This window comes from Athene noctua, chromosome 13, assembly GCF_965140245.1.
Source record: "Athene noctua chromosome 13, bAthNoc1.hap1.1, whole genome shotgun sequence".
Classification (NCBI taxonomy): Eukaryota; Metazoa; Chordata; class Aves; order Strigiformes; family Strigidae; genus Athene; species Athene noctua.
Window position 1 is genome coordinate 3,006,962 of NC_134049.1, and position 16,566 is coordinate 3,023,527.

General features: G+C 43.7%; 1 protein-coding gene across 1 annotated transcript in view; it reads right to left on the reverse strand.

The window, feature by feature from the left end:
* Positions 1–2,298: 2,298 nt before the first annotated feature.
* Positions 2,299–16,566, reverse strand: part of TNFAIP8L3 (TNF alpha induced protein 8 like 3) — a 47,638-nt gene continuing 33,370 nt past the window's right edge. Inside the window, exon 2 of the mRNA XM_074917052.1 lies at positions 2,299–5,347. Coding sequence (XP_074773153.1) covers positions 4,785–5,347 — 563 coding nt within the window. The 3' untranslated portion in view covers positions 2,299–4,784. The remainder of the gene's footprint in view (positions 5,348–16,566) is intronic.

The window sequence follows — 16,566 nt, forward strand, 5'->3', positions numbered from 1 at the left end:
AGACTTGAGCGTTTCTCTTTATTCATATTTGACAGCAATAGCATGGTTTTTTAAGCCTGATGCTGATGTAACACACCATTTGCTGTAGCACTGGGAAGGAGTTGGGAGTTGAGGCAGTTTGACATAATGGCTGCATTGAGGGTGGTTCAGCCCTGGTCTAAATCGTGAGGCTGTCGGGGTGTAAGGAGCACAGCCTGCTCTGCAGTTCTGCCTCTTGTGGGCAGCTGAGGCCCTTGAGAACCTCAGCAGCTCAGTGCTGGGGATCCCTCTGATCTTGATCCATGATCCAGTTGTCTCTTAAAATGAAATACAGCTGCGTAAGTAATTGCGCAAAAGAATATTTTTTTTTTTTCCTCTAGCTCTGTATTGAAAATCCTTTAGGAAATATCTTTATCTTCTGTGGTGTTCCCATTTTCTTTGTGGCTTAGTAGATCTTGAAGGTTTAACCTGCTTTCAGGGAAAGGGAAATCAGGTGCATAGAAGTAGGCTAAAAGGAAGAGAGCACGTAATCCAGTTAACATGAAGAAGTTTACTTTCAAGAGGCAACCAGAGGCCAGTCAGAGTATATCCTGGCCTTTTCTGAACTGGCAGGCTAACAGCATTTCGGACCAAAACCTTAGGTACCAGGAGATGCCACTGCTTTACTGCTCTCTGCCACGGGCAACTTGGAGTTCTGGGCATTTTGGAGTCAGCAGGTGATTGTATTAGATCCTTATTTCAACTGTGGTGTCAGGTATTTTCAGATATTTTTAATGAAACCCTTTGGTAGGAAAATTTGTGGAAGGGCAGCATGGTGTGCAGTATGTTTTCCTAAACATCAGTCACGTCTCCTGTTGTGTTACATGACTTTCTGCTGGTTATTCCCAACCCCTTCTCATCCTGTAAGGACCCCAGAGAACAAACTCGTGTCGTGGGTGGCACTGCCTTGAGGTTCTCCTGTACATGCAAGTAGCTCATAAATGACATTGCCTGATGGTTTCTGAATATTGGAAAGGCAGGTATCTCCTGTAGAGTCCCACTAGTAGTTTTTCAGCATAAAAAGATGTATTCTCTTCTCTGTGTGGGTAAGACTGCATTGTCTTTTTTTCGGCATGGAGGCACGTAAAAATGGAAGTAGACCTGCTTAAGTCATACAGTGAAGATTTGCTTTTGCATTTCTGTTGCTGTGATGAGAGTTTATTGTGCTTTACCTCTTGGTTCTCTTCAGGGCCACCTGTTTATATGCCTTCCTGTGAGAATGTTTCTCTAACATAAAGAAGATGACATGTTCGGTGTGATGTACAATTTCATTAGAATGCCAGAAGTGGTCACTCCCTTGGGAGTTTCTTGAACAGTAAAATTTTTCTCTTTATTACGTAAATTTGGCAGTGATGAAGCAAAGTGTATTGTGTCCTGCCATGTTACGATTCATAAAATTAACCTGACACAGCAGTGTTTTAGCAGCAGTGAGGCTCGAAGCACCACTTAGGAAAATTGCTTTAAACTTTTATTTTAAGGTAGTTGACAGTTTTCTCTTTGTGCCAATCTTTAATTGCTTCCAGTATAATTGCCGTGTGACTTGTTTGCAAATCCTGAGCTCTTTCAGCCAAAACATTTTGCCTTTTCTGGGAATAAGGATAGGGGAATACGTGCGTGCTGTTGCTGGAACCTACCAGAATGCTTCAACATCTCCATGTTTAGGACAGGGATTTGAAATCTGTCAGGGATGTGTCTTCTGTCGAACTTAAATCACCCTGAGCTAAATACAGCGTGGAAAACTTGCGAGGAGGTGCTTGGTAGAGAGCTCCATCTGCTCTGGCCCTGACACAGGCTGCTGGTCCATCTCCCAGGCACGGCTTAGGCTGAGCCTGGCGAGAGGCTGGTACCTGAAGGCAAGAAGCTTGTGCCCCTTCCTCGGCGGGGCTGGGAGGGAGCTGCTGAGCCCGTCACCCGGCTGCACCACCGGACACAGTCAGCAGCATTTGTTGGCTCAAGTGCTTGAGAACTTCGTGGAAAAGCAAATTCCGCTGGTTGCTGATGCGTGTTTGCGGTGTGTGTGTGTGTGTGTGTGTGATGCAACAGGCACGTGGATTTGCAGTTTTCTCTGAAATGTGTGAACTGTCCATCTACCTGCTTCCTCCCGTCACAGAATCTGGTTGTCGGAGCATTAAGGTTGCAGAAGTTGAAGGTGACAAAACTGAGTTTACACAAATTCCCTCCTCTTACGGCTTAATTTCAGTTTACAGGGGATGGTAGAATAAATAAATCAAAAGGAATCAAAGAGGGCAGTAATCACACTTTTTTTTTTTAATCCACAAATATGATAATACATCATATACTTAAGGTGACCTGAACATTGCCCCTATTTTAGCAATGTTATTACATACCAAGCTACAAGTACAAAAGTAAACAATGAATATACAGGATATGCAAGTATGAGAAATACTTGAAAACATTCTCTTTCCTTAAGGCTACTCAGATTTATAAATAAAACAACAGATGTTCAGCTGGTGTGTCTAAAATACCAGAATCTGAATATTGATAACTTGCAACACACAAAAAGAAAGTCACAGATACAGGATTATCCTTTCCTTTACCCATCTTGAATGTTCAATAATCTCTTTTCCTGGCTTTAAAAAAAAAAAACCAAACTTAAATTTGTTTGCCACAAGTAAAACAAACACGCAAAATCTGACATGTGCGCTGGGACAGGAGTGTTGGGTACAATAAATACTGTTCAAAAGCATCAGTTGACAAGTACGTGCTTGGAAAAAATGCAGCTAATGGTGCATGTAAATATGGCTCTGCAAATGGCTGAACCTGCAACCCCAAATGTGGGTATTTCGTTACTGTGCTGTGTTGCAAAGGAATTGTCCATCTTCCTTGCTACTAAATACACTTTTTTTTTTTAATATAGTTAAATTTTCCCCACCTATTTCTTTTATGTTGTTACAAACTGCTCTGCTGCTGTCTTGTGCTGCCATTTCTACTGGGCTCCAAAATGAGTTCTCCTGGGAACAGATAAAAATGCATCTAGCACAGCCCAGGTGAACACCTGGTTTGGGTGTGAGTGTTCTCTGAGCTGTGTTGAAGGTGTGGTAGTCAAAATTGTTGTGGCAAGAGATAAAATAGAGTTATTCTGGAGTGAGGAAAGAGAGAAGAACAGTAAAATTCTGAATGGTTTTCTCTACCACTATAGTATTCAAATGGGAACCAGAAACTTTTCTTACCCTAAAATAGTAAATGATCAACACTGGAAATTTTCCTTAGAGAGGAACAACTTTCAAATGTATTTTCTTGTCTTTTTGTCAGTTTTCAAGTACACGCAGCCCTGCATTATAATACATGTGATAAGGAAGGGGTTCCCTCCAGATACTGGGATTGTTTGCTGTCTGTGTCAACTAAAAGGGGATGGTGCATGACACTGAAGCGTCAGTAGATAGGGGTGAGTCTGGAGAATAAGATGTGGAGGGCAAGGAGAGGAGAGATGAACATAATTCCCTTAATTAGAGTCAGTCAGCACCTACCCAGCTGCAGGATGCTGCTAAGTGGCAAGCTGGTGTATCTGCTCCCCATCCTCCCTTCATTCAAACGAAACTACAGAAACCAATATTTCTTGGCGAAAGGTTTTCAGGTTGAAGACAGCAGTATATTTTGTTTAAAGAAGAAAAAAGAAGTCACTGAAAACATTCTGATCAAAGAATCATTCATGAAGCTCCCCAGAGTCCCTAAGGCTGTTCTTGTCCTCTCCTAAGACTGCTGTGGCTGTACTACACTTGGAGGCACTGTGAGCATAGTGGCTGGGGTTATTTTTTTTATCACACCTCTGTTTTACTTTAGGCACAAATTAACATCATTAAACCAAGAGTTTTACCTAGGCTGAATATTTTGAGGGGAAGGGGGGGATGTAAGCGTCGCTTTGTCCATCCATTGGTGTCTTCACAAGTGCAATTTCAAAGTCTTCACAAAGAATATTTTTGTTCTGTCAGGCACAACAGTAAGAGCACAAAGAGCAGCACAATCTTCAGCTTAAAACTTGTCTGATGTTGCCAAATATGCAAACCTGATGTAGTACTTTAGTTTTCTGGTTACTTTTTGAGCTTGCATCACTGAGCTGCTTTTCAAAATTAAAATGAAACCTTCTCTCTGTTACTGGGTCTAAACCAAAGCTCTGTAATGAAAATACTGCTTCATAAGGCAGTTCTTTACATTTTCTCCCACTTCTACTCGGTTTGTATTATTTGTTATTCCCCTATTAGACTTAAACACCGTGTAAAATCAGATGCCTTCTCACACTGATTACTGATCCTTTTGAAATGAGGGAGCTTAATCCATTACAGCCCTACTTTCTGTCTAAGCTTCTTCAGTTTAGCGTGGAAATAATAAAAACAGAACGCGCCAAGGGCCTGGGGGTAGAGTCCATGCATTGCTCTTTTGCCTTCACCTGTCTATTTCTACATAGCCATGCGTTTGAATTTACTTTCTTTTCACATGTTCAACCTTGAACACAAAGCTAGTAAGAGGATGGTGTATAGCAATCTGTTTCTGAACAATATGTATCAGCAGCCTTGTTCACTCCGCTCCTCGGAAAAGACTGAATTATCTGAACACAACATTAAAATTGATAGCTTTCGGATTGAAGTTTTCCACTTCATCATGAGCCTGGTGAGCACCTTCTTGGCCCCTGCTGGAGACTGCAGCAAGAGGCTGGTGGGAAGGAAGCTCGCTTGCTCACCATGGCTCATGAAGGGTGGCCAGTTCTCCAGAGAAGTTTTTGGTTGGGTTTCTTGGTTTTGAGCGTTGTTTCAAAGGACCTTCTCATCAAGTAGTTTGTTGATTCCATCGCAGATCTTTTTGAGGTATGGCCGACAATCCCCATCGAGGCTGTACAGGGCAGTTAGAAATTCCACATCCGCAAAGTGATTGAAGACGTGGTTGATGCGCCCGTGGGATCTTGGTGTCAGGTGTCGATCTACGAGTTCGTGCACAAGGTCTTTACATTCATTCAGAAGTTCTGCAAGAACATTCCTGTCAAAAGTGTATTCTACCTCGTAGAAACTGACAATTGTCATTGCAGTTTGGTTCAGCTTCTTCCTGAACTTGTCTACGATTTCCAGCTCTTCTTGGTTGAACTGATTATTTCGATAGAGGATCCCGATTTTTATTGCCACTTTAATCAGGTCTTTCATAATTTTATGGGCTTCCTTTTTGTTTCTTGTGTGTTCCTTTGTTACTTTGTACAGCTCATCGAAGATTTCACTGCTTGTGTCATCGATCAGCATGTTAGCCATGGTTTTGGTTGCCATTTTACTCAGGATCTTTTTCTGAGCTTGCAGGGCGAGATTCTTAGAACTGAAACAATCGGGACCTGTTTCAGGATGGCAGAGAAGGAAAACGTTAGTTTTACCTGGTGAATAATTTTCACAATCAGTTAAGAAAAGCAATACCTGTGTGCTTAGCTGAGACATTATGTGTATCGCTGTGTATTGCGTATGGTCACGGCTGCAGTAATGGGAACACTTTCAACACTATTTTCAGGTATCGTGGGGTCTTGGATATCTGTGTTTCAGGTCTTGTTGTCACTGAGGTTTTTTGCTTATAAATTAAGAACGGAATAGTCTGGCAGGGGATATATCTATGCCGGTTCTTTGCTAGTCTTTTAATTTTGAAGTTTGCTATTAAAGCTTTCTTGGCAGAGAGATCCACTGAGATGTGATCAAAATAATACACGAGCTATCGGAGACAAACAAAAGGAGATTCTGACAAGTAAATACATGAACCTGAAAGAGTTAGTTACACTTTTGATCATCGGGAGGCACTGTTGGTCCACTGTTAGACTGAGCAGCATCTCGGATAAGGGCTAATAAAGCAGATTCATAAGCATGGATTTATTGTGTGTTAATCTCTAGTACAGGTCCCTTTCCCATTTGTTACCAAGTTGCAAAATTACAGAATGTGTTTTTTGTAAAATATTGGTTCTTCAGTGCATGTGGGTCCTGCCAAATCAAAGGACCTGAGCTATTTGCTCTACATTTATCAAAGAAAATATCTTGGATTTTTTTTATCTTTTGCCCATCTGTGCACATTTCACCCATCACAGCACCTGATTATGTGGCTACTGCTGGACTTTATCTGATGAACTTCTGTTACTGGTAGAGAATAATTTGACCTTCCTCTGTTTTTCCACATTAATGTTGGGATTTTAACTGACCCTACATGGACAAAGTAAATGAAAGGGAAAGATACCACATGAACTAATCATTCAGTTTAATACTAGGGTAGTGACGTCTCTGTTGGATCAAAGGGCATTTTATTGTTGTAGCCAAACGGTGATGGATGTCTAGTGACTGGGGCTCAGAGCCAGTGAGGGGAGTGCCAGGTGCTGGCAGAGTGGCCTCTTTGGTAGGAGACACTCTCCTCGCCTTCCCCTCCCCTCTCTGCTCCACGTTTGCTCACACAAAGGAGATGCTCATCAGTCTGTGGCACTGTCTGACCTGCGGCCTCGCCTTCCTCCCCGCGCTCCCTACATCCTCACCTGAGAAAAAAAAGGGTGCTGGGTGTCAGTGCTTACTCCAAATAAGTAACACGCTGAATTTAAACAGTCTTCTGTTTAAATCCTCCTTTTCAAGTTAGCTGGAATATTAAAGTTGTCATCTTTCTTTGTGTGCTACAGCTGTACTACTGAGCAATGTGAAAGGGTAACATTTAATTTTCAACTGAACCACCACCTGGAAAAAACAATTCAATGTGCTTAAAAGAATTGCCTGCCATTTGGAGAGCAAATTGTGGGGCTGAGCTGCTGACTGGAGGAAATAGAAAACCTGATTTATCAGAAATTATAAAACCGGGATGAAAGCATTCTTTCACTTAGTATGTGGATATATAAATAGGATCCATGATGAATAATTATCTGCATTTGACACAGTAAAATAGAAGATTAGTATTAGTGTCTGTTCCTGTAGTAAGTGTTTGCTATTAATCAAGTGGGTGCAGTTGTTCAGTATCTCTTTCGGTCAGTAACTGAAAAGTAATTGTAGTAGATTTTTAGAATTAATTTCGCTAATGTTCATGACACTTTGGGCTCTGTGCTATTTTCACTAGGTGAGAGCCCAGCTGGCTCAGCCCTGCTGCAGGCATTGCCGCTGGGATTCTGTGGCTGGAAGCAAAGCCGAGAGGCGTGGGGCACAGGGGGAGGGGGCCAGCAACCCACCCCGTCCCCCCTCACACACGGGTTTGCCCCATGGCTTGGGTACAGCAGCACATCCGTGGGAGAGCCAGGACCAGCACAACCACCAGCACCTTCTCAAACACACACGGATGCAGCTGCCCTCCCATCTATGTCATTTCTGAGAGAGAAAATTTGATGCTAAATGAGCACATAAAAGCTTCTAATAAATTTATCAGAAGTGAGGTTTGTCTGGCACAAAAAAAAAAAAAAGGTTCGGAGGTATGGTCCTGTATCCTTTATGTGCTCATCCACAAAACTGAATAGATGGTGATGTTCAAAGATGGGTTTCTTCCCCTGTGCCCCCCCGGGGTTTGGTACCTCAGACGATGCTCACCCAGCTCCTAGCAAACGGTGCAAGCTGTGAACTGGGCAGCGCAGCCAGAGAGCCTCAGGCTCGGTTGAACTGAGTGTTAAGGCTGGAGTGTTTGCCATGGCAAATCCCCAGTGTAGGGTCTGCTATTTAACAGCATGAGACTAGCTCCTCCTCATCTTTCTAAAAGTAAAGGAAAATAATCTGTTATTACATTGGAGCTGCTAAACTTTTCTCTAGAAGCCATATTCCCCTTTCATGTACCGTTTCCTTTACCAGGGCCAAATGCTACATCCTCCCTTTCCTCTCGTTTCTCTTGCTCTCCTCTGCTCAAACCAGGACCCCCGTGTCACCACTCCGTGCTCCCGTGGCTCCAGCCTGTCTCACCATGGCATCTCCAGCACCCAAGCCGTGCCAGCCACGAGTGCCGAGAGCCCTCAGAAACCAAATACTTTGTGCACACTCCTTGCCCCTGCCTCCTTCCATGATCTGTGCTGCTCTGTGTTTTGTAAAATCTGTCAGAGCTGGTCATCAGCTTCACCACCGTGACCGCCGTGAGCCCTCTCCCAGTCAACTGCTCCAAGCAGACACGGGCCTGCGTTTGCACACCCTGTCACCTGAATTCAGGGTGTGCACAGTTTTACAGCAGGGTACGCTGGAAGGGGTGAGGGAGACTGTTTGGATTGATTGTTTGAATTCCTGCTTCCAAAATCACGTAGTGCTCGGACACCAAGGTGATGCCTTGCCTTTCAAAGACCACAAGTGGTTAGCCACATGATTAAATCCCAGCTTTCAGGGGACTGCAGTTTACTGTGGCAGGCTTTTCTTACCGCAGCACACTGCTCGTTACACAAAACACAACATCTTTGCCTCCTACATAGAGCACTTCTATTTTCTGCCTTCTTTCAGAGAGCAAAACAAATCAGCAACAACATTATAGATGTTATTAGCTTTCAGGAACATTACACCAAAGCTAAAAATGAAAAAAAAAAAAAAAAAACAACCTCTGAGCGTACTGCTTTGCTGGGTAATGATTAGCTTCCATTATAGAAAGTCTGACATCTTATTTTACTAAAGTAAGGCCCAGTTCTGCTCTCTCCATCTCTCTCCTCATCATCTAGACAGTTGTGTCTAATAAAAGCTATTAAAAAAAGCCCCTTGTGATGGGATTGATCCCACGGCAATCTTGCATCCTTCAAAACCTGCAGCTCTTCCGCAGCTGAGATAGCCAAGGAGGGAAGGGCACGTGTCCAGGTGGGATGCAGGGGGGAGGCTCCCTGGGCACGGGCAGCCCTGTGCTCAGGCTGCCACACCGCTCCCACCGGCGACAGCCCAGCTTCTGGCACACGGTGCTGAACATCACAAAGATGTCTCCTACCCACTAAAGATAATAATAGGATTGCTTAATAACAGGATTGCTTAATAACAGAAGTGTGGAAAAAGTTTGGCAACTCCAGAGAGTGGATGTAAGAGTTGTATATTTTTAAGAGTTTTTGAGACTAAAATGCAAGAGCATCTGTAATAATTCTCGGAATATTTTGATTCCAGATGGCTGTACCAAGTACAAAATGGTTAGAACTAAATGCTCAGCAATACTATTTTCATGTAAATAGCCGTTCAGCCACTCTGCACAAAGCACACGGCAAACCCAGTGAACCAGAACATGCTCCCACTATGCCCAGGAGAGAGCATGGTCTACGTTTTCAGAAAGCAATTATGTGGACATGGAAAACAAACCCCTGGAGCACACAAATCCATTTCCCTCCCAGTTAGTCACTTCTTAGTCAAAGCCTTCATAAAAGTTTTGCAGCAGGGTATTTTCTCCCCTGGCAAACGCTGAAAGACAGGTTGAAGTGAGCCCTGGAGGGAGTGCTGCTTCCCAGGTGAAAATGGAGAGAGCAAGAGTTCATCCAAAGAGTTCCTGTGGAGTTCGTCCGGGGCATTTTTAATTGTATTAGCAGCCCTGCTTGGAGGGAACAGATACAAAGCGATTTCTTTGGTTCTGTCACACCTGTGGGGTTACACCTGAGGCTGGCAGCTGCGACTGAGGCGCCTGCTCCAGCTTGTAGGAGTTAATCAATCACCTCAACCACTGACTTCACCTGCTCTAAGGTGAATCACACTTGGAGCCTTGTGTCTCCTCTCCCACTTACACCCTGAGTATAACCCCAGCTCCAGCAGGTGGGGGTGGGCTGTTTTCAAGCCACTGCCAAGTAGCTGGGGGGGAATGACACACACTGAGTTTGCTTGAGAGCATCGTGGAGAGGTGAGTTGAGCTAAACTGTTGTAAAAGACTGAGCTAAAACCATGAAGAGGCTGGAGGATGGCAGGAATGGGAGGTGATGGGAATCAGCAAAGGTCCTTGCATCTGTGCTCCAGCTGTACTGTAAGTAAGCAAAGGGCTGGGTCTTAACTGAACAAGAGGGGAATACATAAGAAAGTAAAGATGATGAAGAAGCTGAAATATTTTTAATACTCCTGAATCCTCAGTTTTCAAATGCAGTGCAGCCTCTGCAGCAAAAGGCAGGCTTTAAGGAGTCAGCAATGCTGCTGGAAACGTGGGCATCGCTCCAGCTGCCAGCAGTTACTCAGGCTTGTGGGAGATGGGCTAAGCCAAGGGACAGGCACACTCTGAGTCTGCTACAGCATGAGGTAGCTGGCTTGTGAACACTGTTGTAGAAATGTGCTGGGTTAAGGATTTGTGTGACCCAGTTTGAATGCATCTGTGTATTTTAACCAAGTGACATACCTGCCGGAGCCTGGGAATGCCAGTGAGTAGGAATGGAGTAGGAATGGGGCAGCTGTATCACACAGCTCTTGCAGAGAGTTAAGTGAGCAGTGGGTATCTGGATGGTTAATCCAGCATTGCTGCTGGTGTTGGTAACTTACTGGGCTGTCAGCTTGTTTTCATTATAACCTGTAATGTCTCTTTCTCCATGTAAATAGTTAAGCATACATAACCTTTGAGAAAAAATAAGATCGGGGAGTTTTATTAAGTTGTTACGTAAAGCTATAAGGATAAGGAAAAGCTCGTGCATATTTGGAAAGGAGAATGTAGAAAAAAACAACCGAAAATAATCTAAGTTGCTTAATTTGCAGCATTCAGGCAAAATGTTTAGAGGTAATGAGCTACAAACTTGCGTGGTTTATTTGTCCTTTAAGTATCACTTACATGCTGTAAGATTGATTAGAAAAGCGAACCGCAGAACTTGGGATTTCAAAATAGTTCTAAAAGCAGACAGGCAAAAAAAAAAAAAGTGCACTAAAAGCATTTCTCCCATAGTATTTTAGTCCTGAGCAGGCAGGGCCAGGGAGCTAGCTGTAAGTGTGCATATTCCTCTTGGACAGCTACAGGATCGCTGCAGAAGAAACATTCAGTGTTTCCAGTAACTTTAAGCCAAGAAATCCAATAGACCAGATGGAATATATCAGCGTTCAGGGAGGGCCAATTTAAACATGTGTAAGCACCAGGGGCCAGGCAGTCAAACTTTTAACACTTCTAAATTGTTACTATGATCATAAAAGGGTTGCTCACTTTCCTAGTGGAACGGGAGATTACAGACTGATCATTCTATGATCCCGGGAGAAGGTACCGGTATCCAGAGGTCTGAAGGCAAAACTTGGACGTGCTGGAAATGGCAGCGACAGCCCTGCACAGAGGGAATATGACTGAATGGAAAAAAGAAAAAGAGCAGCTTTTCCTGTCAGTGCTTTATATGAGCTGCAATCATGCTGCAAAAAAGCAGTGTCTGGGAATCTAGTGACTGGAGATTCCTAATAACAGCCTTGTTTCAGCATCTGGCTTGTATCTGGCATTTACTTTACTAATATTGTTGCTACACACTGGAGTGTGCCTTTCAGTACCTGGCAGAGGCTGGGGGGCCTCTTCTGTAAAGGGAAGAGGAGCGATGAGGAAGGAGCACTTAAACTGTTGCCCTTGTCTCAGTGGTGCCTCCAGAGACGCTATCCAGGGGAAGAGGAGCTCAGCTGCAGTTTCCATCAGCTCCGCTGGCGTTGCCAAGAAAGGGCTGGCTAAGCTTTACTCCTGCTGCCCCCAGTAGCTGTCTGGGGATTGAACTCACCGCTGTATTCTGTGTCTAAAAGCAGTAGCTGGCGAGTGGTGTCTGGACACCAGCACTGGCCCAGGGTGTGGAAACCTTCCCAAGAGCTCCCTTGATGATATGGCACAGCTGACACGATGCTGTGATTTTTTTTTTTTTTTTTTTTTTTTTTTTTTTTTGTATGGCCATTTGACATTACAGATGAGACATTACACTCGATCATATCCTGCAAGCTCCCATCCAGCTTGTGGGAGAGGAAACCGCTCCCTGACAGAGAGGCTCGGTGCGAATCATCTCCGTGCTCTGTGTCCTTGTGCCACAAACCAAACAGCAGCCCCAGGCAGCAGCTGCTTCTGCTGACGGCCCAGACCTCAGGTCTACCCTGCCAAGTCGAGCTTGGCACACACAACCAGCAGTCACCTCTCTGAACGTGGCTACTAATGCTCTTAATATTTTTTTTCAATCTGCTACGATATATCAGAACCAAGCTCTAAACCAGGCTGCAGCACGGGGTACCTCTGAAGAGTGACTTTCAAGCGTTCAGTTTAAACTCTGCACTGCCCATCCTGGAGCGTGCCGGGAGGCTCTGCCAAGGCAACACACACATCTGGTTGACTTTTGGCAACTGGTAGCGAGTATAAACGACGCAGAGCTGGCTTACGCAGCACCCCGAGGTCCACACAGAGTGGCTTTGCTCTTATCTGGAAGTGCTCAGACGTTACAGAAATGAGTTAAGTCCATCTGCCAGGAGTGATAGTAAAATACTGGGGTGGTTTGGGGGTTTTAAGCTTTACCATATGACCCAAGAGGTTTTGATAAAACGATCACTGTATTTTATAAACGGGTTTTAAGTCCTTCAGTGTCAGCTCATTATGTTGTAGCAAGTGCAAAATACGTTAAAGAGGCTGAACATCCCTACCCCAGAAAATGCTGGTTTAACTCTGTCTGACACTGCAAGACAAAAACGCTTCCGCGCCGACAGCAAAGGTTTGACAAGGGAGGTGTCTGCAATAAACCGAGCTGTAATAAACCAAGGCATTGCCTGGGCTGGTCTTCAGGGAATGGGGATGCAGGAGGATTGGTTACTACCTCTTGCAATGACCTATTGATCCCGTTTCTGTATTTATGGGTATTTATGATCGTATTTGTGGGTTTTTCTTCAAATGCTCCCTTTGGTCAAAAAAACCCTCTTTTTAGAGTGGAGAGGCATGCTGACCTATCCAAAACACTAGAGCAGGATCTTAGGTATGCGTGGATAGCTCACAAAACCCCGCAGCTAGCACTTTGGTGGCAATAAGGGACATCTTGAATTGGTTAGGATACTTTGGCAAACTCTCAGTGATTTTAATTTTTTTTTTTTTTCCCCCAATATAGGCTATATAGCAAATCCTGTGCAGTAACTGTTGAGGAGTTTAACTTGGTCTCTGAAACATCTTGTGTTTAATCTCGTCTTCTCCACAATCACCATGTTTCTTACACCTTCCTTTTAAAGACACTGCATTTAGAAATAAGGTATGGTGACTATGTAGCAAAAATATCTAATTAGAAGAATAATTATTATCTCTATAGGAAAATTATGCTGGTTGTAATGTCTGGCCATGTAGTTTTCGCAACAGGACAGTAACGAGTTCTTTGATGTGTGCTCAGGAACCGCTTATTGCTTAGATGGGACAGAGTCTCTTGGGGAGCATCAGGCATATAATGAATGATAAAGCAATTATCTTGTTTAAAAAAAAAAAAGCACCTTATAGGCTTCTTTAAAAGGACTCAACCATCGCATACTTCCACACAGAAGTAACAATTAGCTAGGAAAGACAGGATTTTCTTGCCAAAGTATTATTTGCTACTGAGATTCTTACAAGCCAGGAGAAACCTTTCAAGATCTTGCAGCTATCCTGGTTTTGTTCAGATGCAATTATTGTAGCAACTTCTCTTTGTAGATGATCCGCAGAACTTGCTTGCAATATTACTTTATGATCAGTTTCCAAACTGTTTTGGGACAAGTTCTGTTTTGAGAAAAAAAACTGAAGGGGGAAAAAAAAAAAAGTTGCAAGCACTGAATAATAGAAAATCCAGCCTGTGTTATCTAAGCATGGGGGATACAGCTACGCCTTCGGGAAGGCAGCAGCTAGAATGGCCTCACTTAAAGCTCCTCAGGCTTTCTGTCTTCAGTACGTGCATGTTTCTTGCTCCAGGAAGGTAGTAGTGACTCAGCTTGCCTCTTTAAAACAAGCCTCACCCCCCAAACCGCGTGCCCAGAGGGAACAGAGCTGGGACAGGCAGTGTGTGACCGCATGGCAGGTGCTTTATAGCTGGACTTTAGCACTTGGAGTGGCCCAGAAGCAAATCTCCTGGTTCAACCTCTGGCTGTGGTGTAGGTGGGGGATGCTGTGCCCAGGAGCAGCTATGGCCTTTTTCTGATGTTTGAATGCTTGAACACTGTGACACAACAGATCTTGGGGGATTTGAGTCCAATTTCATGAATGACTTGGATTCTTGATCAAGATGCGTAAGCTTTTCTGTGTCTTCTTTCATACCCTCCTCTGGTGGGGTGAGGGACAGAGGAGGGCTATGGAGACAGTTGTGCTTTTGTGGGCTTGGTGCTTGGCAGTTACCACAGTCCTCACTCCTGGTTAACAGGAGGTGCAGATTTCCCTGTGCTTCTGTAGCTCAAATGCTTTTTATTCCTTCCACAGAAGTCTCTTCTGCAGGAGCCAGTTGTTCCCAGTAGGAACATAATAATATACTGTTAGTAAAGCAAGGCCTGGCAATATCAGCCCTAAATATTAAAAAAGACCTCGGTGCAATATGCCTTAAACAGATCAAGTGCAGCTAAGAAACAGGCTATGGGGTACTGGTTCACTGATTTCTTCTCCCTGCCCCTCTCATTCCTCATCCCCTCAGGAAGAAAATTCTGAGGGTTTATTTTTATGCCTTGAAGTCGCTTGTTGTTGCGGTATGCTGCTCTTTCTCCAGAGATATAACGTCCTTGCCTTTTACATAGAGTAATTCTATTTTTGACTCCAATATATTAAGAATGACATAAAAAATAACCATGTCTATGCTCCAGGGATGTACAAAACTCCATGAGAAAGCAAGCAATTAGACCCCAAGGATAGCTGGTCGAAAGATGCTGTGCAACTCCAAGATGGCATTTCTCTGTAGCTTAGTGGGAGGCTGAAAAAAAATGGGGGGGGGGAAAGAATTTCTGCTAAACCAGGTCAAGGTGAATAAACCATCAAAAAACCCACAATATGCTGCGACTGCAGGTGGTGGCAAGCTGCTGCTGACCAAGTGGGCTCCCCAGCTGCACTAGAGGGAGAAGATGGGGCTCGGCAGCTCCCACACCGCATCCCTGCAGAATTCCACTAATATCTCTGCACAGCATAAAGTTCTCTTCACCATCCTCCAGCATGCTGTTCAGATACACTCAAAATAGCCCACCATGCCCCAGAGAGGGGGAGCCATCGGAAGCAAGATCGCAATTCGCGTTTGTTGTGTGGTTTTTGTCTTGTTTTTTTAAAAAAAACAAAAGCACCCACTGATAATACTACTTAGTCTTTGCCTGAAATGCTTTGAGAACACTGACACAGTGCAAGTGCCTGATGGGCAGGGCTAACGCTGAACAGTGTGTGTGTAAAGGAGAAGAGGGCAAGGGAAATAAGGGAGTGAAAGGGAAAGGCACGGGCTCTTTAAGCTTGGACTCGATTTTCAGTTAATGATTATCTGGTAAATGAGGGAGAGAATTTTTTATGAACACCATGTGCTGTTGTCCTAACACCTTGGTATTCAATTGCTTGACCACTAGGTTTTGAATTAAGACAGTGATGGATGGAAGGGGAATAAAACAATGGCAGAGACCAGGTACATCTGAAAAATCATATTATGGGTCTCTAAATAAAACACCAGAAGAGCTGTTAATTTTCCCAATTAACTCCAGCCATGCTTCCAAACTCTAAACCAGAGAAGAAAGTCAAATGAGGGGAAGATAAAGAGGACACTAGTGGCAAGAAGTGTCTGGCAGTGGGTCAGGAGCAGACACTCTAGACTGATCACAACACATTTAAAACGATTAGAAAGTTTAATTAACCTTATGCATAGACTATCATATTTTTTATTCTTTGCTTATGTGCTTTGAGGGAGTCAATTAATTAAAGGAAAGAAAAATACCTTGAAAATGCTGCTTAGGGCTTACAAATCAGTTACTAGTGACAGGGCTGTGGAAGATGATAAGCCGTTTGGATCTGTTGTTTGGCACTCAACAAACAGGCCCATTTATGGCTGTATTATAACTGGAACAGTAGGACCATGATGTGACTATCACTAAAGAAAACAAAGGATGTCACACCTCCTGCAACACGAGGGCTTGATAGGGGCATAAGGGAGTTTAAAGTGCAGCTTACCCTGTAACTGATTAATGTTTTTAACCAAACCAAACAATTCACCCCCCCCAAAACCAACAAAACAAAAAGCCAACAGACTAAAAACCCAAACCAAAACTTGTGAACAAGAGACTCTGCAGCTGTGTAAGTCAGCTTATTAAAACTTACTTACTTAAAACTTACTTACTTTAAAACTAAACTTACTACTTACTAAAGAAGTAACTGAGTCCTTGACCTTGAGTCATGCCTAGTTGTAATATTTTGTATGCCACAGCATCATTACTTACAAGGTATGTGTGTGTATGTATGTAGGTACTATGTACGTACTATGTGTATTCACAACAGGTTTTCATTCCTTCCATGAATGCAAAGGCCTAGATTTATAAAGGCACCTAATATATCACTAAGTGCAGTCTGAAATCTTCCTTCCTAGTCTGATAATATTCCTGAGGGGGGAAAAAAGGACAAGAAATCTGGAAGAGTTACTGCAGCTCGTGAAGTCTTTGCTCCCGATGCATTTGCCACTTGCCATACTAGTGACCCTCCTTCTGCCTCCCGGCTGCTGAGCATCCCTCGTGCTCTCTGCCCCAGCATGCAGTGTCCTGC